Raw genomic sequence first — 23346 nt, 5'->3', positions numbered from 1 at the left:
ATTGCTATTATTTATTTATTTATTTATCTGATACCCACAGCGCCTTTCGGCATTACAGGGGGGGAGGTTACAAACGCAAAAGTATATAGCACAATGCAAAACGCGTCACATACAAGTAATGAGAATAACACAAAAAGTATGCAGCATAATGACAAAAAAAAGCAGATACGCGATCATACACACGACAATGGGAACGAACGCATGTGCTTACATAACAAGAGGGACAAGGCTGTCGTCGCATCTAATCGTGCCAGGGGAGACACAGAAACTACGAAATGAGAACGCACACGTAGAGAAGCACAGGAAATAGTTATCACATTCAGGTGCAACCAGCAAACCGTATTTGCAGTGAAATGGATTTAAAAAAAAACAGATATGAGTCATTTCAGGGCCGCTAAATCATTTAGTGCAGATGAAAATGCGTCACTGGCAGTGTACGCCACAACAACCGAGGGCAAGCGGTTCCACTGTCGAATTGTTTTGGGGAATAAAGAAGAACTGAAAGATTCAGTTTTGCACTTGTATTCGCGCACTTTTTTGTCGTGATCCTGACGTAAGGACACATAATGAGGTGAAAAGATGTAATTTTCACGTGGGATACCTGCATTTGAAATTGGTGCGTCTAAACAAAAAACAATCTGATTCAATTGGTGTAGCAGGAATGCGCCTGAAAAAGAGCAGGCGGGCTTCGTAATGGGGCATCAGTATGTGAACTGTTGGGTTTAACGTCCAGAAGTGACACCTGGGGCTGTGGTCGCGGTGGAGGGCATCAGAGCAATTCAGACCACCTATGGCTCTTTAACGTGCGCTGACATCGCGCAGCGCACGTGCCTGAGATCGCGAGATTGAACCCGCCATCTTGTTATCAGCAGCCGAACGCCAAAGCCACAGAGCATTCGCAGCGGGTCGTTATGCGACGTCAGGTCACAGCAACCTTGAGATAACTAACAAGCCCTTAAAAGATTAGCAGTCGTGTTAATTTCAACTGCAGTGATGTTCATATTCGTGGTGAGGACTTACTTAATTGAATACAAAATGTCTGTACACAGACGGAGTATTCATCAACTTACGCAACGAGTTTGAGAACATGCGTTTAATTGTATGATGTACAATGAAATTGATATATTTGAATAATTTTTGTAAGTTAGATGAAACACATCATACGATACTAAAGTATGTTTAGACGCGTGATGCGCCACTGCAAAAAAATAGCAAATCAAGCCTGATACCGCGGACTTTCTAGCCAGCATCATATAGCTCGGCGCATATAACTTGAGCGGCCAGCCTTATATCTCTTACTGATACGAAAGCCACGTTAGCTACGTCCATATTTCGTCTTTGCGATGCAAGTGCAGTTGACGTGCACATCAACGGTGCAGCCAAGTTCCTGGTTCAAAAGGCTTCCCTCCCTGAGTGTAGGAGAGCAGAAAGTTGGGCAAGTTGGTTGATATGCATACCGAAAAAATTGCGCAGAAAAAACGAGGACGAAGCAATGACAAGACCAGGACGAGCGCTAACTCAGAACTGAAGATTGATTCCGAAACACATGCACATATACACAGGAAAAAAAAACTAATCATACCAATCTGACATCATGAACATCACATGTCACCCCCCTGCGTACCCGAGTGATTTGGCCAAAGAACAGAACTCCCTATCAGAGAAGTGGACGGAAGTCTGGCTGACGCATGTATCTCCGCTGATACGCATATGAAATGCTTCCATGAGTTCCCGCACAAGTTGGTCTCTATGCCTGAACAGAACTGTTGTTTTTTCAAAGAGCGGTTTACACTGCCGCTTCTTATCACCGGCATTACAAGTGCGGCATTGTTTTGGGAGGTTGTCAAGGGAATCTCCCCTGAGTAATCTTCGGTGTTCACCTAATCTTTCGTTGACACATCGCCCTGTTTGGCCGATGTACACCGAACCACAAGGTAGCGGCAGCTTATACACAACTCCCCTGGCGCAAGGAACGTGTAGGGTGTAGGGTTCCGTCCGCAGGCGGCCATCGCGATGAACGTTGCCTCCATCTTGCGTCTTCGTGGTGCAAGTGCAGTTGACGTGCACATCAACGGTGCAGCCAAGTTCCTGGTTCAAAAGGCTGCCCTCCCTGGGTGTAGGGTTCAGTCAGTAGGCGGCCATCGCGATGAACGTTGCCTCCATCTTGCGTCTTCGTGGTGCAAGTGCAGTTGACGTGTACATCAAAGGTGCAGCCAAGTTCCTGGTTTTGGTTTAAAAGGCTGCCCTCCCTGGATGTAGGGGTCAGTACGTAGGCGGCCATCGCTATGAACGAAGCCTCCATCTTGTGGGCCGTGCTCGCCGTCGTGGCGTCACTGTACAGCGCAAAGGCGAATGAGTGAGTGTGATTCTCCACAGTGCCAAGGCGATTACATCCTAAATGTTTTAAGCTTAAGCTTCGAGATTTTACCATCTAATGGCTGAAGGTGCTCTTAGGGCTTTTTTTTTATAAAGGAGCTACTTCAAATAGACTGGTTTGAAGTTCGCTGCAATGCATTTTTAGATATCTTTCAGCGTTCATACCAAATTCAATTTTCAGTGAAAAGTGCATTGAAATAGGATTAGGAGTAGCTTCACGAGGGTCTCTATTCTGGCAGTCTTGATGCCATAGGTAGATATAAGAAGGTCCTCGCACAGCTTCCGTCCTCACTATTTGATGACGTTCCACGTCACTCGCATTATTACAGGACGTATACTACGTCTGCCGCTGTGAACGAGGGTGGAGCTGGTGAACACTGTCAAAGTTAGGTTACATGCAACGTAAATGCCTCCGAAAGCAGAACATTGGACAGTCGTCATTATGACTTGGTTAGTAGAGCATTGGACGCGAAATTCGGAGGTCATGGGTTTTGATCCCACTGGTGGTTGTTTTGCTTTTGATTTCTAATCAGTTATCTTTGAGCGAAGAAATAATTACACTATCAATCACCCAATGACCAACAGCTCAAATAAAAAAAACAATAAGAAATTGAAAAATTCCCCTATGCTTTTTGGTTTCGGTGGCTGTTGGCTTCCCTCAAGTATGTCATAACGAGCACCTCATTTCCCTTTCCTATACATATTAACACAGTCTGACAACAAAGCAATAGCAGTAAGTTCATCCACTGACTTCTACACTGCCTTTCACTCTGTGAACTGTGATGTTCTTTTGCAGGAGTTTGAGATTAGAACAGTTAAGGTTATTCTAACACCACTGACGACATGTTGTCAAAATTAGTCACTCTTAATTACACTTTTCTGGGGTACACTTTCGTCTTCGAAGTTGCGAAAAAATTATGCTACGGAAAATGGGCACCTACGCCACGTATATAATGCTCGCTATGATGCAACTGTTGCAAAATATTTTTTCACATTGCTTATTTTCTTTATGGTCACATACTACATGGCTACCGTTTAAGTGCTGTGTTTTAAATTTGAAACGAGATATAATACAGGTCTTGTTTAAACTTTGGCAAAGAACACCTGTGTTACTGTTTACCAGCACTTTGAACATTTATCAATTAGTTCCTTTCAATTTATTCAGTTGCTCTGTTAGCAAAGCTTTCTGAAACGTTTCTGAAATGAGACATGCAGCGCTGGATTAAGGGGGGGTCTAAGGGGGTTCAGCAGCCAAGCACGCTAACCACTGAGCCAGGACTTAATCTCTGCTATTCAAATGTGACTCAAGTGGGCAGTAAAAAGTTAATCGTGTAATCAAAATAACTTTAATAACTTTTAATATTACCCTCTCGGGGTACTAATTAACGAGTGTTTCTATTTCCTAGTCGCTGCCGGAGTACCCAGCTCAGCTGTAGGAAGCTAGGAAGCTGGCTTAACCTGCTTTTTTTTTATGCGTTCGCATTAGAACAGAGCTGCAAACGAAAACCCGTCTGTCGGCTTGCGTACGGCGTCACTGAAAGGGGAGAGGAGGCGACGCGCGCTAGCCCCGCAAGTTGTCGGTCGGCCCACGTGGCTCTTCCGTGGCGTTCGGCGCTCGGCCAGGGACGGACACGTGTCGCCCGTCCAAGAGTCACGTTGTGTTTTGCGAGCAGTAAAACTAATGCTAATGCGTTACTGCTGCATGAATCCCGTTAATCGCACTTCGCTTTTTAAAATTTGGTAGAATTAAAATGAAAAATTGGATATATTCCAGTAGTGTAGCAGGGGGCGAGGGATCAGTAAAGGGAAAGGGAGAAGGGCCTACATGAGCATTAGCCCAGGGCCCACATTTTTCTTTATCCGGCCCTGGAGACATGAAAGGCTGCCAGATTTCGTAGTACTCCGCTTCACAATCCGTTGAGGAAGTAAATGGCCTCTGAGGAAATTCTTCCCCGAAAGGAAAGTATCGCAGCTGCACGTCTGAACGCATAATACGTTTGGAGCTCCCCGGGCTCCTCATCCTAGCTCTCATGGCTCAGAAGCTCATAAACCGCTTCTGCGGTTCCGCGAAATCCTAATTTATTATTGCGACAGCCACCGTCTCTACCTGGCACCTGCCAAGGGGCTGAGTAAGGCGGAGGAGCGAACTCTGCGGCGCCTGCAGACAGGAACCCTTCTCTGTCCTGCAATAGCAAAACACTTCGATCCGAACACAGATGGGCGCTGCCCGCACTGTGGAGAGATCTGCGATATCTTTCACATGGTGTGGGCATGTACTCAGAATCCTCACCTTCTCCCCTCCCCCACCCCCACCCGAGAGGCATGGGAGACTGCCCTCCTCAAATGCTCCACACTGGAGTCCCAAAGGGCTCTGGTCAAGCGGGCGCGAGACGGGGCCTCGTCATGCGGTGTCCCGGACTAAGGATACCGACCATGCAGCAGGGTTTTTTTTTTACCCTCAAGCTCTCTTTGATTAAAGTTTTCCACCATCACCACCACCACGAGTTGCTTAAAACTCCGAATTAGAGGCTACAGTATGCCTTAATGAGCTCGTAAATCCCTGTATCCTGTCAGTGCACACATGATGTTGCAAGAGCATAGAATACAAAAACATGCACCTTTTCCAAAATCTGCGGCCGACGAAGGTAGAGAGGGGGCAGAGGAGAGAAAGGGCTCCTTGACACTCACAAAGTGAACTAAGGAGGGGAAAGCTCCAGGGTGCTAGCCAAAGCAGGCCCTCTAGTCGAGAAGTTGGCAAGCACCCTGAGGTTTTCCCCTCCCTTGTTCACTTTGTGCACGGCTGACAACGACATCTTTAGCTTCTCATACACTGATGATTTGCTTAATTATAATTCAGACAAATTTTCGTAACAAATTACTAAATATCGAGCCAAGCAAGTCACTTCCTCAAAGGCTCATACTAGGTGGCCCTCTTGGATGACATTGCCAGTCTCCATGTAGTGAGCGCTGGAGTTTTTTAAGTTTTCGGTTACAACGCACTACCATACGTGGTTCCGACACCGCTTGTTCTGTTTGCTTCGAACGGAATTACTTCGGTGAAAAAAAAAACATTTTTATGGAACGGATCGCAGTGAGTGCATCGTCGTGGCTCCCAACGTGCTGAGGCTAGGGACCAAGGAGACCGTCGTGGCCATGGTCCGCGTCAAAACCCAGAGCGTGTCCATATCGCTCGCAAATCACCCATCAGGATTCGACCCTTTCTTCAGCAAGAACCTGACCGTGTCTGCAGGTCAGTGGCTGTGTCAATCCTAGTCAAGCGTTTTATCGACTGAGGAAGTGCGAATAGTGCGACGGAAGGTCAACACCTTCATTTTCATCCACATGCTGCCTGTGCGCGCAGGTGAAGCGGCAATTGTGGAGGTGTCGGTGGGTCCGGGTAATTTGCCCCAGTGGCCGCTAACCAGGGGCCAAGCACGGGTGACCCTAGCCGTCACCTGCGGGAACCTCTGGACACAATATACGAGACTTCCGGTGAGCGAAGACTCTGGCAACCTCCACTTCCTGCAAACCGACAAGCCCATCTACCACCCTGGCTCCACGGGTGAGCGTCCAATTTCCTGTAGGGATCAAACAATTGTCTTCCTTTTCACAGCTAGTGCACGTTTTCTTGCGTTTCTCTCCACAAGGCCGGGCAGATTACACAACGTGAGCCGCCTTAATTCCTTTTAATAAACCTCCATCCACGATGAATAATAACAAACACCCACCACAAGCGCAAGGAGCGTCCTATTCGTGGAAAAGGTGATTAAGAACTTCAGGCTTTTCACTATCCATCGTAACATGGGTGCACTGTAGAGCACGAGTACCCGCTCGTAAAGGACAATGGTTACATTTTTATTTATTTATTTATTTATTTATTTATTTATTTATTTATTAGTACCTCAAAGGCCCATTATGGGCATTACATGAGGGGTAGGCTAACATATAATTTAATTAAATCAGTGATGAATGATTTGAAGGATTCCAGGCCAGGATGGATGAAAGCTTCAGCGGGCAGGTCGTTCCAATGTCTTGCGGTCTGGGCAAAGAATGATTTCAGATGCGCAGAAGTGGATGCTCGAGGTGTGTGAACCGCTTTCGGATGACTGATGCGAAGTGAAAGGAGGTGTGCAGGGGTGATAACGGATTGGCTGAAATGCGAATGATAAAACCTGCGGAAAAGGCAGAGTCTGCATGACTATTTCTCGACGGGATTCAAGGCTGGGGAGGTTAGCTTTTGTTTTCAAAGCTGTTATGCTTGTATGATAAGAATAATCGGCATATACGAATCTTATCTCGCGGCTCTGGACGCACTCAAGAGTTGTGGCTAGGTTAACTTTATGGGGGTCCCAGATTGAGCATGAATATTCAAGTTTAGGACGGACAAGAGTTAAATAGGTGGACAGTTTTACGGAAGCAGGTGCCAAACGCAAGTTACGCCTTAGATAACCAAGAACACGGTTAGCTTCGTTGATTATGTTCATTATGTGCGTGGCCCAAGAGAAATCCTGTGTTAGGCTGATACCTAAATATTTATATGAAGATGCGTGGGATATCATGGAACCGCGAAGGGTGTAGTTAGGAGTAGGATACGATTGACGACGATGAAATGATACTAAAGTTGTTTTATTAACATTTAAAGACATTAGCCAGTTTGCGCACCACTCTTCCATAAGTTTTATGTCCCACTGCAGATGGTAAGTGTCTTTGTTATTAGTATTTCAAGTGCTTCCGGGAATCAGTCGGCTTTCCTCGAGTCAGTGCACCAGTTCCCTTGCCAGATGTAAAATTTTCACAAGCGTGGATCGCATGAAGCAAGGTCTCCCCTTGGAACTGCAACGCGCATTAGCCGCGCCTTCCTGACATAAGCAGGGCTCACAGCGAACTTAGCGCTCATCTAGCAAGGGCCGCGTGTGACAGCTTTTAGCATGTGGCCAGCACACCGTTCGCAACGCCGCTAGAAGGATAACCTGCGCCCATTTACCGGCCATCTTCGAGCTCCAGTCATTGTGCGAGAACTCAATGGCGTCGCTAAGCTTTCGGAGCACCCTCTCGCCACGTCTTCAAGGGCGCATATGAAAGTCTTACAGAGCCCTCAGAGTGAGTTTCTCTCAGGTTAAGTACTCGTTGTTACGTGCAAACTAAACATACTTTGTGCATAACTGGCAGTGGCATCAACAAACGCCGAAAACTAAAGAAAACAAACAAAGCATTGAAAGAAAGTACAGACAGAACATTTCATAACACTAAATTTTACATAACGTTATTTTGTGCAGGCGCGACACGTATAAACAACTTTCCCTCGTGATGAGCGCATGTCGCGTTGGCACTGTGTACGTCAATGTAATGTGGACTCGCAAAGCTGCTGGCGGCTGGGTTGGGCGACTATGCCCGCAGAAAGCAGCCGTCGTTCTTGGGGCGATATCAACTCATATATCAAACGGCGCTATTTCATACGCCTGTGGCGCAAACGTAGTGGCGTCATCTCATCGGATGCCGTCCCGGCTCGCCCGCGTTCATTACCGTCGTCCGCTGTCTCTCCCCACACTTTCCGCGCGCATCGCCCGAACTCAAGAGAGCGAAGGGAAGGGAGGAGGGTAGTCTGTGAAGTTGGCGCCGCCCAAGATAGGCATGAGGAGTATAGTCGCAGTGGGCCACGGGAGAGAGAGTTTCGGTGCCTCGGACGGTTGAGGGGAACAACGGATCCCCAGACATCTCACAGTCCATTGCGACAAACTTAATTAGCTTTCATCACAGAGAGTTCATTAGAATTTTTGGCTTGCGTTCTTTGCTTAGCTCACGCCATTCGATCCAGAGATAAAACATGTGAACCATACGGGCCGTACGTTACTCACAAAACTTTATTTTTTAAAAAGATAGATTCCTTTTTCCCGTAGGCTGCATTAAGTGGCCATAACTTGCACCTCGCAGTTAATAGTGAGGCTCTTAAAGGGCAAGTGCATAGATTTTAGAAATCGACGATTGTTAAGGGGTCAAATGTGTGCAACTTACTGGTTAAGCATACGAAGTCCTTTCGGGCTAAGATTTGAAATGGTAACGTAATAGCCGACTGAAAGGGAGACTTTCATTAGCCTTCTCCGCAGCTCACAGCTCCCAGTGGGGGGTGCATCATGCCGTCATCGAAGTTACTAGTACATTTCCCAAGCATAAACGCCTACTCTCAAGAAAAAAAAAGCGATAACAACGCCCCTAAAGGCGAAGGCCTCCGAGCGTTGTCTGGCAGTATCCAACTAAGAACGGCAGGGTTTGGTTGGTGGCAGCGCAGTTTCGAAATCTCACCTTCCATGACGTCACAGCGAACTTCTCCTCTGGTGCTGTGAGAAGAAGCCTAAATGTTAATCATCTTTTACGCCACTATTTTAAACGCTAGCGCAAAACACTTGGCATGATTTACCTGCAGCCTATCGATTTGAAGCATTTAATATCGCGGAATTTTCAAAAAGTGGTTCAGTTTCCCTTTAAGTCGGAGTTTGCTAACTGCACCACAGGTAGAACAATGCTAGAATTAAATTGTTACAGTAACCGGAAGAGCCGTCTGAAGCTGCGGGTGACACCGATACATGGCAGACATGTTTAATGTTGAAGTGGTCAAAACGATGCTTAAAAGACTATTTTTCGATGTTGCAAGGAAAACAGGAGAGGTTTATGGGTGAATTTACCAAACGGCTAAGAATATAAACGCCCAGCATGGAACGAGCAGTTATTTTCAAATTATCTTTGGTCACCACACCTGCAGGGAACATCTTTAATTTCACACTTGTAGCAAGCAAATTAAAAAAAGGTGCATGCACTACTGTTTCACCCTGAGGAGAAAAAGATAATCAGTTCTTTCTTCAGCCTAATTATGTACAAATTAACTGCGAATCGCCAGTGTCTCACTTTCTTTTCAACGCCAGCCTGGTGTACGTATGCCAGTCGATCAGCGCCGCGAGAAGACGGGAATACTTTGGAAAACTATACGGCACCATTAATCAAAGGTGTTGCAGGTATTTTTATGTGAGTTGAATGAATTACACGAATACTAATTTTCAACGATTATTTTCTCGATTTCTAATTTGCCCATGTATCACTGGCAGACGATATACCGTGACAGCAGCGCTCGAAATCTGAGAGCGGTATTTCATGCTGGCTCCGGTATTATAGTCGAGCCTGAGAGGACGCATTGCGAACGAAAAGCCCGACAAACAAACAAAAAACGCTGTGGTTACCTAACTTCATTTTGAACCTCTGATGTGCCTATCAATAGTGCCAGTTTTCTCAGTTTGATCGAAGTTAGCCAACTTCGATGCCCTGATCATCAAGGGTGCATCTCGCAGATGTGCGACAGCCTATAATAACAGCCTATCCCTGACATGTAAAACAACGCAGAACAATGCACACGCAGTACTTGCGCACCTAACGTAATTCGCATATCACCTAACTGCCCAAATCGATCGGCATTTTTTTTCTTGGGTTGGAAATCGGATGCAGGATCAGAGCGATGCTTCTTGTCGTTTCTGTGACTAGCTGGTGGTGTGCACATCGAACGGTTGTGCGCAATTATTGATAGCTTCGCATCATCGTTCTTAGCGGTTGCCACAAGAAGCCGATTTGAACCAAAATAAAATGAAGACTGCCCTCCTTTCCGAATGCCCCGCATACATCGAACTTGGTAATGTTGTCAACGTAGTATACTCTTTCATGCCGAATTTTCGCTATGCTAACACCACCCTCCTTTTATTCGCTGAGTGTTTGTTATACCAAAACTTTAGTTAAAAATCAAACACCGCGTTTTACGTGCGCTTCTCTTTTATTTGGCGTTCAATGGTCGTTATTTTCTCTACGCTCCAATCTTTTTCGGTTTTCCATTCGACGCAGTTAACATCAGGTCTATTGCACTGGACGGATCATTGGTGCCATTGTCTACGCCTTGCAAGCTGGAAATTAGGGTATGTACTTTGTTCTTCTGCCTCGTTACTGCGAACTGCTAGAGCGAATGTGAAACTCCAGCATACGAGGGTTGACTCCTACGCTCCAGGTGCAACAAATATGTAGTAGGGCTGGGATTTTTATTTTGTGCGGTAATAATGAAATAATAATGACTTATGCCCCATCACAGACCTGTAGCAGCTGTTGTTTCTTCATTGTAAGTTCGTGAGCGAGCAGAGGCGCTGTCTCAGCAGAAAATGGGGCATATTGAGTAAAAAGCCATGATCGAACTCGAGCAAAAAAAAAGGAAAATAACTTTTTTTTTTCGAAATGAGCCAGATCTGCCTCGAAAGGAACTGAGAAAAACATGAAAGTTCGTTATTCACATAAACCTTTGTGCTACACACGCTGTTATATGACATGATGAGAACAAAGAATAACTGCGCAAAAAAGGACGGGACAAGAGAAAGAGAACCACACGGGACAAACGCAGACTAACAACTTATTTATTCCGCCAACTCCTCTTTCCTTCAACAGCAAAGCGCAAGCGCACCAACCACAAAAACAAAAGTCACACTCATCTCGTGAAATCAAGAAACTCCAACTCCTTGCGGTACAGGTGCACGGAAGCATCGCTAACACATTTGTCAGGCCCTAATCTCGCGATTTTCAAGGCTTCGATTATAAAAAGGCTTCGATTATATGGAAATCGCGAGATTAGGGCCTGACAAATGTGTTAGCGATGCTTCCGTACACCTGTACCGCAAGGAGTTGGAGTTTCTTGATTTCACGCGATGAGTGTGACTTTTGTTTTTGTGGTTGGTGCGCTTGCGCTTTGCTGTTGAAGGAAAGAGGAGCTGGCGGAATAAATAAGTTGTTAGTCTGCGTTTGTCCCGTGTGGTTCTTTCTCTCGTCCCGTCCTTTTTTGCGCAGTTATTCTTTGTTCTCATAATGTCGTACCAACTAGCCCCTCACCGTACTCTTCTATATGATATGTTTTGGATGCAAGTTAGAGCAACTCAATACCACCATGCACTGAAAAATAATTTGGCCAATATTAGCTTGTTAACTTTCTGTTTGGCTCTTTTCAATGTGAAACTCTAGATTTGTCCCAGTTTAGTTCTAAAGTTTTATTTCTACAGTATAAATTTAAGCTTAGTTCATGAAAATAATGTCTAAATATTGACGCTTTGAATTGAGGAGAAAAACATTGAGAACATTCACTTTCAGGGGCACTGCGGTGTTTCACCAACACAAGCAAGTGAATGCGAATAGCAGGTTTCTGCCACAAGCGCCGACGAGACAGCCTTCTTCTCTTGTGTTCCCACTTTGGCGCGAAGTAAACTAGCTGAAATGTACGAGAATTTAGAATTTTTTCTCCTTCACTGCAGCCGCCTAAATACATCCTTAGCAACAAAATGGTAGACGCAGTCAGGACACAAAATGGCAGGATAACCGCTAGTTTGGTTCGTAAACAATAGTGCATTTATTAAGCCAATATCCCCTAGCCTAGCTGAACACTTCAACATTTAATGTAGATGAGGCGCATCCCCGCCTCCTCGGCGACGGTGCTAATGATCCCTTTGTTATCGCCGTCTTGTGGCTTCAGATCTTCCGCCGATCTCTCCATATCCAACGCGCTCGTCATAAAGTAGTGCTCAAGAAGGAATAGATGAAACCATGCTAGTGACAATTCAAGCTATGAAGATCAAGCTCAGAAAGAAGGCTCTCACAGGTGGATTTATCTGATTTTGGTCTGTAAATTAACAAGATCTAGCTAGTTTCTGATTTGAAATAGGATTTGCGCGCAGGATTTCAGGTGTTTACCGGGCACTTGCCGTTATCACATTTTTTTGGAAACGAGAGAAGTATTGATTTGTTTGCCTTTATATAAACCGTGACATCATTCCAGCTGATGAATTTGGCTCATTTTGAAAAAAAAAAACTCCTCCTGTGTCAGTAACATTTACAAAATGCTGTCATATAACTCAGTTATATGATGGTGTCAAAAGATTAAGCATGGGAAGACATTGTGTAAAGATAGGCATGCCAGAAGCCTGCCGTAAACTGTCAGACAGAAGCACCATTTATCAAATCGACAATATATTTACGTTTTTTACGCCATGTAACCATTAAAAGAGTAGTGCAAGAAACAGGCTAGTGATTTTGCAGGGTGGTGTCGTACGAATCTTTCGAACGAATAAAGGAACTCCTCAACAGTTATGTTGAGGAATGATTGTGAAGAAAAAAAGCGAAGTAACCAGTAGAAACATTCCGATTCTCCACAAATGGGAAAATTCAAGGTCATGCCATGAGTGCATAACATCATACCGTCATTTCAGACGCCAAAAGTGTTATCTTAGTGGTTATTCACCCTGTGGAGCCACATTTAGAGGTTCTTTTTTTATGTGATTTAATTGCAGCATTACCCGTTGCTATAAAAAATAAAAGCTGTAGAAAGTACAGGCTGTTTTCTCCAGAAAAATAGTTCAGTGCTACTTTTTCCGACGAGCGCATGGACACTACGGGCGTTGACTGTCGCATGTCTGCCTAATTAGTGCTCGCCTAAAAAAAAAAAAAAAGAGCAGTGCTGAATTACTTTTATACACGAAATGCATCACCAACTAGCCTTGCAATGTGGTTTGTTAGGTGGAGACAGGGAACGCTCCCCTATCCCCGTAGCCCTTTCGCTGAAATGGCTGCTATTGGCAAAGAACGCCTCAGATGACTGGAACATCCAATTCAATCAGTGAACCAGAGTTCCAGTGCCTGCACGCTCTTCCAGAAACTGCAGGAGCGCCAGCGAACGAGGAGGTTATGTCGAATAAGGAGGTTATAAGATCGTAAGAGGTTGTCCGTACCCTTGTCCAAAAAGCAGTCTATATGCTAGAGGATCCATGGGACAAGTGCATTCGACTTAAATGGATAATAAACACAAATATCGCACTAAGAAAGACGGATAGATTATTCCTCGGGATCACTACAGGCTTTCTTTTTTTTTTTTTCTGCGTGAAAAAGTGGCTGCGTTGCTGAGAACCCTTCCGTATTCAAACCGCCTGCCAAAAATTAGCGCAGTTACGTCATTTCCGTGATTTTCAATGGAGGTCTTTGACCAATCAGAGGCGCCACTTCCAAACACCAGAAACGCAGCCAGAAAGCGAACACCGGAAGTCAGCCGTCACGGAAGTAAGGTGCAAATGCAGGCCCTTTCAGCCGCCTCGGCAGTTAGCCTGCCAGTTCGAAATTGGCGAATTAGAGGCGAACCCTGCAAGACAGTACAGAAACCTGTCTTTTCTCGTCCGTTTAGCAAAACCTTTGGAATTTATTTATTTGAACATCTAAGCTTTGCTGTCTGAATTCCATCTCTCTTTGCTGAGCAACACATGGGGGGCAACCATGGGCTTGTATGGGCTTGAGAGGGGTTTTTAACTACGCAGTGCCATGATGAAATATAGTTCAATTTATTTATTTTTTTCTCAGCTATTTCTGACTTTGTGTGCCGAAAACCGGATGCTTTTAAAACTGTATATTTTTCTGGTAAATCTGTATCCACGAGCATACCTGTGGTACCAGTTGAACTTCGCGAAACATGACTGAATGGCTTCAGTAAAACCGGCGGATATTTTTGGTCGAAGTGAATGACCTGTGCAAGTACTGTCGGGCTCAGAGCGGAGGAAGCTGCCCTGCACTTGTGTCTTCGTTGTCTGCATAGAGCTATCGGCTCGTGTTTGATGTGACTGATGTACGGTGTTCAGACCCATACGATGGCAATCACTGGCAATCTTCCTCTTTTTCATCCCACGGGACGCTCTTTCTTCAGAACCCGCAAGACGTCGTTTTGGAGGAGGATCCTTGCAGACCTGACACGGACATCATCCTCACTCACCAGTACAAGTTGCCAGATCGCGCTCTCTCGGGCGAGTGGAAGCTAGTCTTGCGCTACGGAGATGAGGCAGGTTGTTTCTATTATTCACGTGATTATCCTTTTATTTGACAACGCATATACGCGTTGGTTCCTGCTGTTTTGTTTTTTGTTAGTGTAGGGTGGCGAGTAAAGAAGCTTATGCTTTAGTTACACATCGCGGAGAGACTCCTTTAGCACAATACGAAGCTCGCTGTACAAGAGGAACTGCACGTTTCTTCGACGTAAAAAGCTTATCTTGATCTTCACAGATATTCGGGTCCTCCCAAGCACACGACGCTTGATTTATTCGAACCACTGGTGACCCTTTGGTGCGATGGTATTCTGCTTCCATGTCCACCAGGGCAGCATCCTATATCGGCGGTCAACTAGCAACATCCAGGATGTTAGCCGCAGCAATGCTGTGCCCTTGCTAAGCGCCTAAGTAGAATTCGAGCACTACTCAGGACAATTTTCGTGCGCTCTTTTATGTTGCAGATGGATAACACGAGATGAGATTGCATGAGAGGTCGATATTTTAATAGTTTGAATAGTTTGAAATATTTGAATAGATATTTCAATAGTAAATGGCTGGGGCTCAACACAGCTGACTCTAGTTTACAGAGCGGAAGCTCGATTAGGCATGGTCAGAAGAGGTTTGTAGTGGTTTAACTTTATTGCATATAAATGACTCGACTTGGCTGTTGCTTGATTAATGAGAACACTACCATGTGGTCTGTGAGGTAGTTTGCTGCGGTTAGAATCTGGTTAACTTCTAGGTTATATCCCGGAGGGAACTTGTGGAAGACCAGGTCTAACGCTGTACCCCACTGCGTAGTTGAAAATTTAGGATCTGAGCAGAGTCATCTACGATACACAGCCGAAATGGCTGCGAACGTCAAGCAACCCTTCGCGCTTTTTATTATATTATCTTATCTCATCTTATCTTATCTTATCAGATAACGGGGTTCAGCGCAGCTGCGAGGTAAGCGTTGAATCACGTCGTTCAACGCACTTGCGAGATTTCGACCAGCTGGTTATCTTTAACGGGCACTGACATCGCACAGCACACGGGCGCCCTGTGCGTTTCGCCTCCATCGAAACGCGCAGGGCGCCCGTGTGCTGTGCGATGTCAGTGCCCGTTAAAGATCCGCAGGTGGTCGAAATTATCCCGGAGACCTCCACTACGGCACCTCTTCCTCTCTTTCATCTTTCACTCCCACCTTCCTCCTTTCCCTTACGGCGCGGTTCAGGTGTCCGCCGATATATGTGAGACAGATACTGCGCTATTTCCTTTCCTCAGAAACCAATTCACCAATTTAAGGCGAGCGAACGCTGCCTGCTCCGCGTGCCACAGCTGCGCCGAGGCACGGACAGCCACATGGTATGACGTCACAACCCCCCTCCACCGCTTAAAGGTCATTCATCAGAGCGACATGACCTTGAGGTTTTTCAAGTAAAGAGTAGAGCTTACGCAGTAAAACGAGTCTTGCAGGGCGCAGCACTATACGTTCAGCCGCGCTTCACATCCTACAGTTTACGCACGAATTGTGTTCAATGAGAATCGACGCCAAATTTTCTCCCTTACATTCCTGGCCAACTAGCTGACCGTCGCTATCTGTTTTTCTACATAGTTTACATTGCACTGTTTTTGTTATGCATCTGTATACGTAAAGGAACAGTTCGGTTAATAGTAGCGGCCATCGTGCCATTGCGAGGACGTCGAGTATCCCTACTTTCGGGTGCTAGGACTGATCGGTAGAAACGCTGCTGGTCAGCACTATATTTGCCGGCAGCGGTAAACTGGATGATTACGCAGTAAGGATGTGTAACACGCAGACCCTGTTCTTTTAATTAAATTCCCAAATTTGTTAAAAAATTATTTTTAATTTGTGGCGTCAATCAATTTCCAATCAATAATGTACATATTTTGTGGCTGAAAGGTAATTGATTAGAAATATTACTAAATATGAAAAGAACTCACCAGAACATGAAAACATAACAGCGTTAATAACACAACGCCTTTGCTGGTGGACCAGCTGGGACGTCGTGTAAAAACAGTTTTTCTCATTTTCTGGCCAGCTCTCCAGCCGAAAGGTTATGAATAAACGCTGTTCATTGAAATCAGCACGTGCCTAATAGATGAAGATAGAGAAATGAAAGGAACAGAAACCGGACAAGTGCACGAGGCTTCATTTTCATTGTTTGAATATATATATATATATATATATATATATATATATATATATATATATATATATATATATATATATATATATATATAAGTTAGAAAGAGAATTTACTCCCTTATTATATGTATATCAAATTCTAAATGACTTTTTCTCCTGTTTACACAGTATCGACAGAACACGTCAACAACATTCGAAGTAAAAGAATATGGTAAGTGGGAATCCTAAAAATATCCCCAGTGTATTACATCATCTCCCAAAAAAAGGACAATAAAAATGAGAAATATAGACATATAGAAAAACATGCTGCCTGATAATTATAAAATAAGCATACCAGAGGTTCGAAAATATGAGAAGAGCTGCACATGCATGAACAGGAACAGTTTTTGTCATTTGTTAGTGTATTATGAGCTTCACGTTTCCTGGTAGTCTGGTAGCGTTGTAAAATTCTTTGGAATCAATTTTTATGCCACTTATTTTAAAAATACTTTGTTTCACTACTTTACTACAAAACAGAAAAGTTGCGGTCTCTACAGTAGGATACAACTTAAAAAAAAAAAACAATGGCTGGTAACCCTGAGCCATGGTCCGCGGTGTCCGGTATTAATTCGCTGGCCAATCACAACCATAAAAGAAATCAGCTTGGTAATGTATGAGTATATTACTTTACTGACTTTAATGTAATGGCTTAGTGTATTGACCTTTACGGTCTCGCTTATACTACGCACTTAAATCAAATACTCACTTCACAGAAAAGAGCCATTGGTATTACAATACACAGGTAACTCTTTTGACAGATCCGCTCCACTGTTCCGTGATCTAAATATTACGCCGTTCTGTGCTGCTTGAGATTATAAACTAGCCTTTGTGGTCATACGCATTCTCAATCGTAACATTCCAACACCCTGATCTGATTTTATACATTCTTCCCATCAAAGAAGGAATCATTTCAACCGCTGCTTTAACATTCAGATTTTTCATAACGACTACGGTAAAAGAACCGTCGTCTATGCTGCTTCCATAATTCGGAACAAACATCCACAAGGCTTAAAAACAGGACACATGTCTATCACCAAACTTAAAAATTTCTACCGATGTGACCAATATGAGACGCCACCATAAATAAATATTATTCTAAGTGTCTTTCGCTTTAATCTTTTTGTATTTTATATGCAACTGCTGCATAATTTTTGCTGAGAAAAGTTTATTCTTATGTGACTTCATTTTAAATCAATGTTATTCCAAGCGCATTTTGTTTTCCAACTTTTAATTGTTTATATGTAACTATTGTATAATTTCTGTTGGAGGAAATTATTCTGAGTCTGTCCCGTTACTTTTTTCCTGTACTTATTGCATGGACTTAAGGCTAACCAAGAAGGCTAAGGGTCCAGATGTTTCACATGTAGATTTTTACGAACTGTCCAGCGAAATAAAAAAAAAATAAAAATTAAAAAAAAACAGGCATCGAAATTCTAGAGCTTATAATTGCTTTCATGTGATTACCTTCTTGTTTTAAGAAATTTTACTAATGGAAAGCTTTTTTTTTGTCATGGAGGTATTCTGTGCGGTAGTTCTGAATATGAGCGGAGCTTCACTGCATACTCAAGTTGTATCCGACTATAGTTATTAGTACCTCCTGTCATTGCGGACTGAACCCCTTTGCAATAAAAACAACAATGAATTTCCGGTGCTTGAAAACAGAAAAATTAAATAAGCAAATTGCAGCCCACCCAAACAAAGACTTCATGGGAGGTGATGACTATTATGCTCACATTTTGCACTCAGTAAAAATGCCTCTAGTCGCTGATGTCTCGGTGGCTACCTGTTCATAATAGAGACCACGCGGCTTGCTTTTTTGCAGTGCTTCCCCGCTTTTCGGTGCAAGTGGTGACTGAAGCCTCCTTCATTCTCGAGAATTTTGATGCCGTCACATACAGTGTGCAAGCAAAGTAAGTCACTGCGTGATGAGCGGCCTTTTGAAGTCTCGAGTTTTGTTCCCGTGAGGTAAAGTTGTCCGATCGGTGGCGATCAGGGGAAGGCGCTGCCTGTTGTTGCTGTGCCAGTCTACAAGTACATAACAGCAACGACGTTAGGCAGCGCCCTCCCCTCCTAAGAACGATGGCTAACAGGATGCTTAGGAGACTCTCAGGCTTGCAGGGAGGCAGGGACTAATGGGCAAGGCATTACCTTCGTGGCCTCTTCCAGCCTTTCCCAAACTAGCGCCTTCTCTTTGCCTCACTTCTCTGTGGGTAAGTTAGCCGGCGCCGTGAAATCGGGAGACTGGGCGTATTGTATAAGAACAGTTGTTACAGCAAGATTCATTGTCGCAGCATATCAGATACTGCTGATATCAAGTTGTGGCTGAGGTCCCCTCGAGAGTTCATGACCCAGGAACATAGATGTTGCACGGAACGACTCAGAGCCTTTGACGGCAAACCTGAGCCCATTTCACTTTAAAGCCGATTTTTAAGCGAATAGCATTGACTTTCCCTGGCGTACTCGGTGGTGTGTAGAGATCGGCCCTATGCTATATATAAACGGCGAAACGCTATGCCCCATCACTGAAGTCATGGAATAGAAGACCTTTTTGTTGGGCTAGATGGGGCATGTTGAAAGAAAAGAACTGTAGAGCAACCAAGACGTACAAACAGAGGACCACACAGGACAAGCGCTAAACTTCATCTAACTTTATTCACTAACAGCGCAACAAATATAAGGAAAACCAGGACACGTGCAGAGAGATACCAGTTTCCATCCAACACTATCTACAAAACCGTTCAATATACGCCATTTCCGATTTGAAGAGGCTCACCGACGTATCGCTAACACAAAATACACCTCTCTTTCTTATATGAAATGATTCCAATAGTTCCCTTGCCCTTGTATCTTTGCTTTTACCAAAAATTTTTATCTCGTGAAACAGTGGTTGACACTTTTTGCAGTACTTGCATCTAGCCTGTGTCATGCGTGAAGGCCTATGTGGGCCAAACAGGGCGGTGCACCAATGAAAGGGCAGGTGAGCACGCCCGGTCAGTAAAAAACCTAAGTGGTGCACACCTTTCTCAGCACTGCGCTGAGTGTTATGAATGCCCTCGAGCGGCAGAACATTTGCCACAGGCTATATGCAAGTACTGCAAAAAGTGTCAACCACTGTTTCACGAGATAAAGATTTTAGGTAAAAGCAAAGATACAAGGGCAAGGTAACTATTGGAAGCATTTATTATAAGAGATAGAGGTGTATTTTGTGTTAGCGATACGTCGGTGAGCCTCTTCAAATCGGAAATGACGTATCTTGAACGGTTTTGTAGATAGTGTTGGATGGAGACAGGTATCTCTCTGCCCGTGTCCTGGTTTTCCTTATATTGCTGCGCTGTTAGTGAATAAAGTTAGATGAAGTTTAGCGCTTGTCCTGTGCGGTCCTCTCTTGTGTACGCCTTGGTTGCGCTACAGTTCTTTTCTTTGAAGTGATGGAAATCGCCGTTTTTTATTCTTTCCTTGCGAATGATTGGGAAATTGCTCAAGAAACTTTAATTCATTCCGCAGGTTCGTGAATGGCATGAAAGTTCGCGGCTCCGTTTGGTTTCGATTCTCAGCGAAGCTTGACCTGGGCGGAATGGAGGAGATCGGCACCAGCACCGCTCCACAAGAGGTACTCGCCTTCACGAAAGCTCATGCGACTGACGCACTGGGAGAAAAGGGAGGAAAGAATAGTGGAAATAGAAAAATGATGATGCTTCCTTCGTGCAGTTAAGAAGAACTTCTTGTTGGGCGAGTTGGTGCATACTGTTGTAGGTACGAATTGCGCACAAAAGACACACACAGGAAAACACACGAGAGAGACTGAAAGAGCGCAAACTATCAACTGGTGTTTATTAGATTCAGTGCCGCTTTATAGGCAGTGTGCACACGTGCCTACAAAGACGGAAAGAGAGGATAAGGAGGCAGATCAAACCCTGCGCGACAAACCATCAGAAACGCTCCAAAAAATTCTTTTCCGCGTTGTACAGTGAAACGGATGTGTCACTCACACAGTTATCACCTCTTGCCTTGATGTGATATGCCTCTAGAAGTTCACGGGAAACTTTTTTTTTGCCTCCTTATCCTCTCTTTCCGTCTTTGTAGGCACGTGTGCACACTGCCTATATAAAGCGGCACTGAATCTAATAAACACCAGTTGATAGTTTGCGCTCTTTCAGTCCTTCGTGCAGGTATGACGAATTCCAAAAACCCTCCGAGATGAAAACAGCGAGCCCGTGAATACAGCGCAGCAGTACGCCTGTGAACTACTGCGTTTCATCGCTGTCGTAGATGAGATATTTTTTGAATATGTGGAGAACTATATAACATCCGAGCGAAATAAGATTATTGCAGATTTTGATACGTGTTTTGTAAGAAAGGTTACGTGCGTTCTTGCTCTGTAACACAATTACATGATTTTTAACGCATAAAGTAGTTTTACCTTCCTTATGTACGTAAAACGGAAAATAACTTGAAATGTTTTCGAGCAGACAAGGGCGGGGAAGTGGGGGGCTGGTTACGATATGCATATGAAAGAAGTTAAGAAACTGGAAAGCATAGAAGAATGGATTTCTTGTTTAGTGTAGGTGCTGACAATAGTGGGAAATTAAGGCCGCAAATATTCTTACATGCTATATAATTGAATAAAAAACAAGAAAATACAATTTCAGGCTGCTGCTTCTCCGCAGGACACGAATAAGCCTTTATTGGAGCAAAAAGTGTGTAAGCTATTCTCTAGCGGACTCCCTTTTAGGGGCTGGATATTCTACTCAAGATCAATGATAAATATATATAACCAAAAAATATGGACTTGTTCTCTCTCCAAAATATGCCAAGTTCTAGCAGTTACGAAGATTTTAACCGACATTTCAGTCTCCTATATTTGCTATCCTCAAGACCTCCAGTGCCGCGTTCAAAAAGCCTCCTCCCATTGCTAACTGCATCAAGTTGCTATGGTGTGCAGCGGCGTAGCCAGGGGGGGTGCTTATGGGGCTTCAGCCCCCCCCCCCCCCCCTCCCCCTCCAAAAATTTTTTTTCGAACTGTCAGGCACCGGTGACCAAAACAACCACCGGCGCCGGAAGTCATTCTGGATTTTGTCCCCTACATTGTCATTTCCATACAAGAAAAGACATTTTGGCGCGAACACTGCTAATTCTGGTTGAATTTCGTGGCGACGCCCATGCACCAGGAGTCATATAAGGCAAGCATCAGTTAGTATCATGGCCAAATTACAATGCGAATACGAAAATTTTGAGGACATCAATAACCGATCTTGACTGACTTTGCTTATTGAAAGCCTTGGTTACGCGGCGTTTCCCAACATACACATTCGGATATTGGTTATTTCAGCTTGAGGCATCATTCGTGGCTTTCATTTGTCCATCTCTTTCTTTTACAGCTAACTGCTTTTTTATTTATTTATTATTAGTACCTCAAATGCCCCTTGGTGTGGGGTATTACATGAGGGATGGGCATAATGTTCAAGTGAAGAGTGGTTCGATGGCAGTCTTGAAGAAATGTGGGTCGGAGTGGTGCACAGCGTCGACAGGCAGTTTGTTCCAGTCCCGAGCGGTCTGAACAAAAAACAAACGAAGATGGGCTGTGGTCTGTGCTGGGGTCGAATAGACGGCTTTAGGATGGCTGGTGCGGCTTGACTGTCGATTTGATTTCGACTTGATGTCGACTTGATTTTTTCTTAGAACCAAAGGAATACCCTTCTGTAATTATAGGTGCAGAATAAATGTCGCCGTGGAGGCACTTAGAAAATACGTACTTTCGTATTAAGCAAACAAGGGAAGGGGTATGAGGGGCTCGTTATAAATACGACAGAAGCCAACAGCCACAGAAACCAAGGGGCACAGGGGATTTTTTTATTTTTTTTAATTTATTTATTTAATTTGTGGTGTTTAATTAAATTTAATTTAATTAATTAAATAATTTTAAAAAAAAAATAAAAAAAAATCCCCTGTGCCCCTTGGTTTCTGTGGCTGTTGGCTTCTGTCGTACTTTCGTATTGATTTCTGGATTGTTCCTCTATTATTCTAACCATATGGTGCTCTCGCGATCGCAGCATGGCCCAAGTACATATCGCGACTTCACCTATCATAGTTTTGTTCTTGCTTGGATCGTCTGTCTTTCCGTGTGTAAAGTTTACTATCTGTGATTGTGCAAGGTGTTTATTTGCTTTGTTTGAAGCATTATATATCGTGACTTTTGCTTATATAGGTATATTTAATGGAGACATACGTGTATTTAAATATCTTGTTGCGAGGTTTTGTGTATTCATACAGTGACTTTTTTTCCATTGACACTTTTTTGTCCTTTATCAAGTTGTACCTTCGCATTTCTAATACTCCATTTTATCTTCGCACTTCTAACGCATATTTTGCGGAACACCTCGTTTACATATGTTCTCGTTGCTGCGACTAAAATTTCGGTGCAATTACTCGCAATATATTACACGTGACAGCTGCTGCTGCCCAGTACAGTGGAACGAAGGACAGCGTCGTTGAGATTTTTTCCTGGCCATTCCATATGTACAAAAATGTCAAGGTTCTTGAACGACAAAGATTCATTGAAATATTTGTCCAGTATACTTGCTAAATTCATGGCCTTTACGTTTTTCATATCAGCGGCATGCACAGCTTTGCTGGTTTCTAACTTGTATAGTTCTAGACTTCGTGTGATATTTTCTTTAGTTATTAAATACGCAAAAGCATGGAAGCATTGCTATCAGTTATGTCTGCCACGGTTTTTAAGACATACGAATGCATTCTTTCATTCAAAAAATTCATATTTCACTTGTTTAGACAGTGCCAATGGCAATGCAATTATTATTCTTGCGTTTGATCGCTCCACAAATTCTATGAGGGGGCCGCGCTGCAACATGAGCCTCCCCCCCCCTCCTTCGAACAAAATTTCTGCCTACGCCA

At 44.0% G+C, this 23346-nt stretch overlaps 1 protein-coding gene across 1 annotated transcript in view; it reads left to right on the top strand.

Moving 5' to 3' along the window:
- Positions 1–2100: 2100 nt before the first annotated feature.
- Positions 2101–23346, top strand: part of LOC149341637 (A.superbus venom factor 1-like) — a 123241-nt gene continuing 101995 nt past the window's right edge. Inside the window, exons 1-8 of the mRNA XM_089543760.1 lie at positions 2101–2356; positions 5469–5626; positions 5738–5938; positions 10255–10325; positions 14126–14257; positions 16564–16606; positions 18257–18344; positions 19939–20044. Of these exons, the coding sequence (XP_089399886.1) occupies positions 2286–2356; positions 5469–5626; positions 5738–5938; positions 10255–10325; positions 14126–14257; positions 16564–16606; positions 18257–18344; positions 19939–20044 (870 nt within the window). The 5' untranslated portion in view covers positions 2101–2285. The remainder of the gene's footprint in view (positions 2357–5468; positions 5627–5737; positions 5939–10254; positions 10326–14125; positions 14258–16563; positions 16607–18256; positions 18345–19938; positions 20045–23346) is intronic.

Source organism: Amblyomma mixtum, chromosome 5, assembly GCF_055824585.1.
Source record: "Amblyomma mixtum isolate Tamu chromosome 5, ASM5582458v1, whole genome shotgun sequence".
Taxonomy (NCBI): domain Eukaryota; kingdom Metazoa; phylum Arthropoda; class Arachnida; order Ixodida; family Ixodidae; genus Amblyomma; species Amblyomma mixtum.
This window is presented reverse-complemented; position numbering and strand designations above follow the sequence as displayed.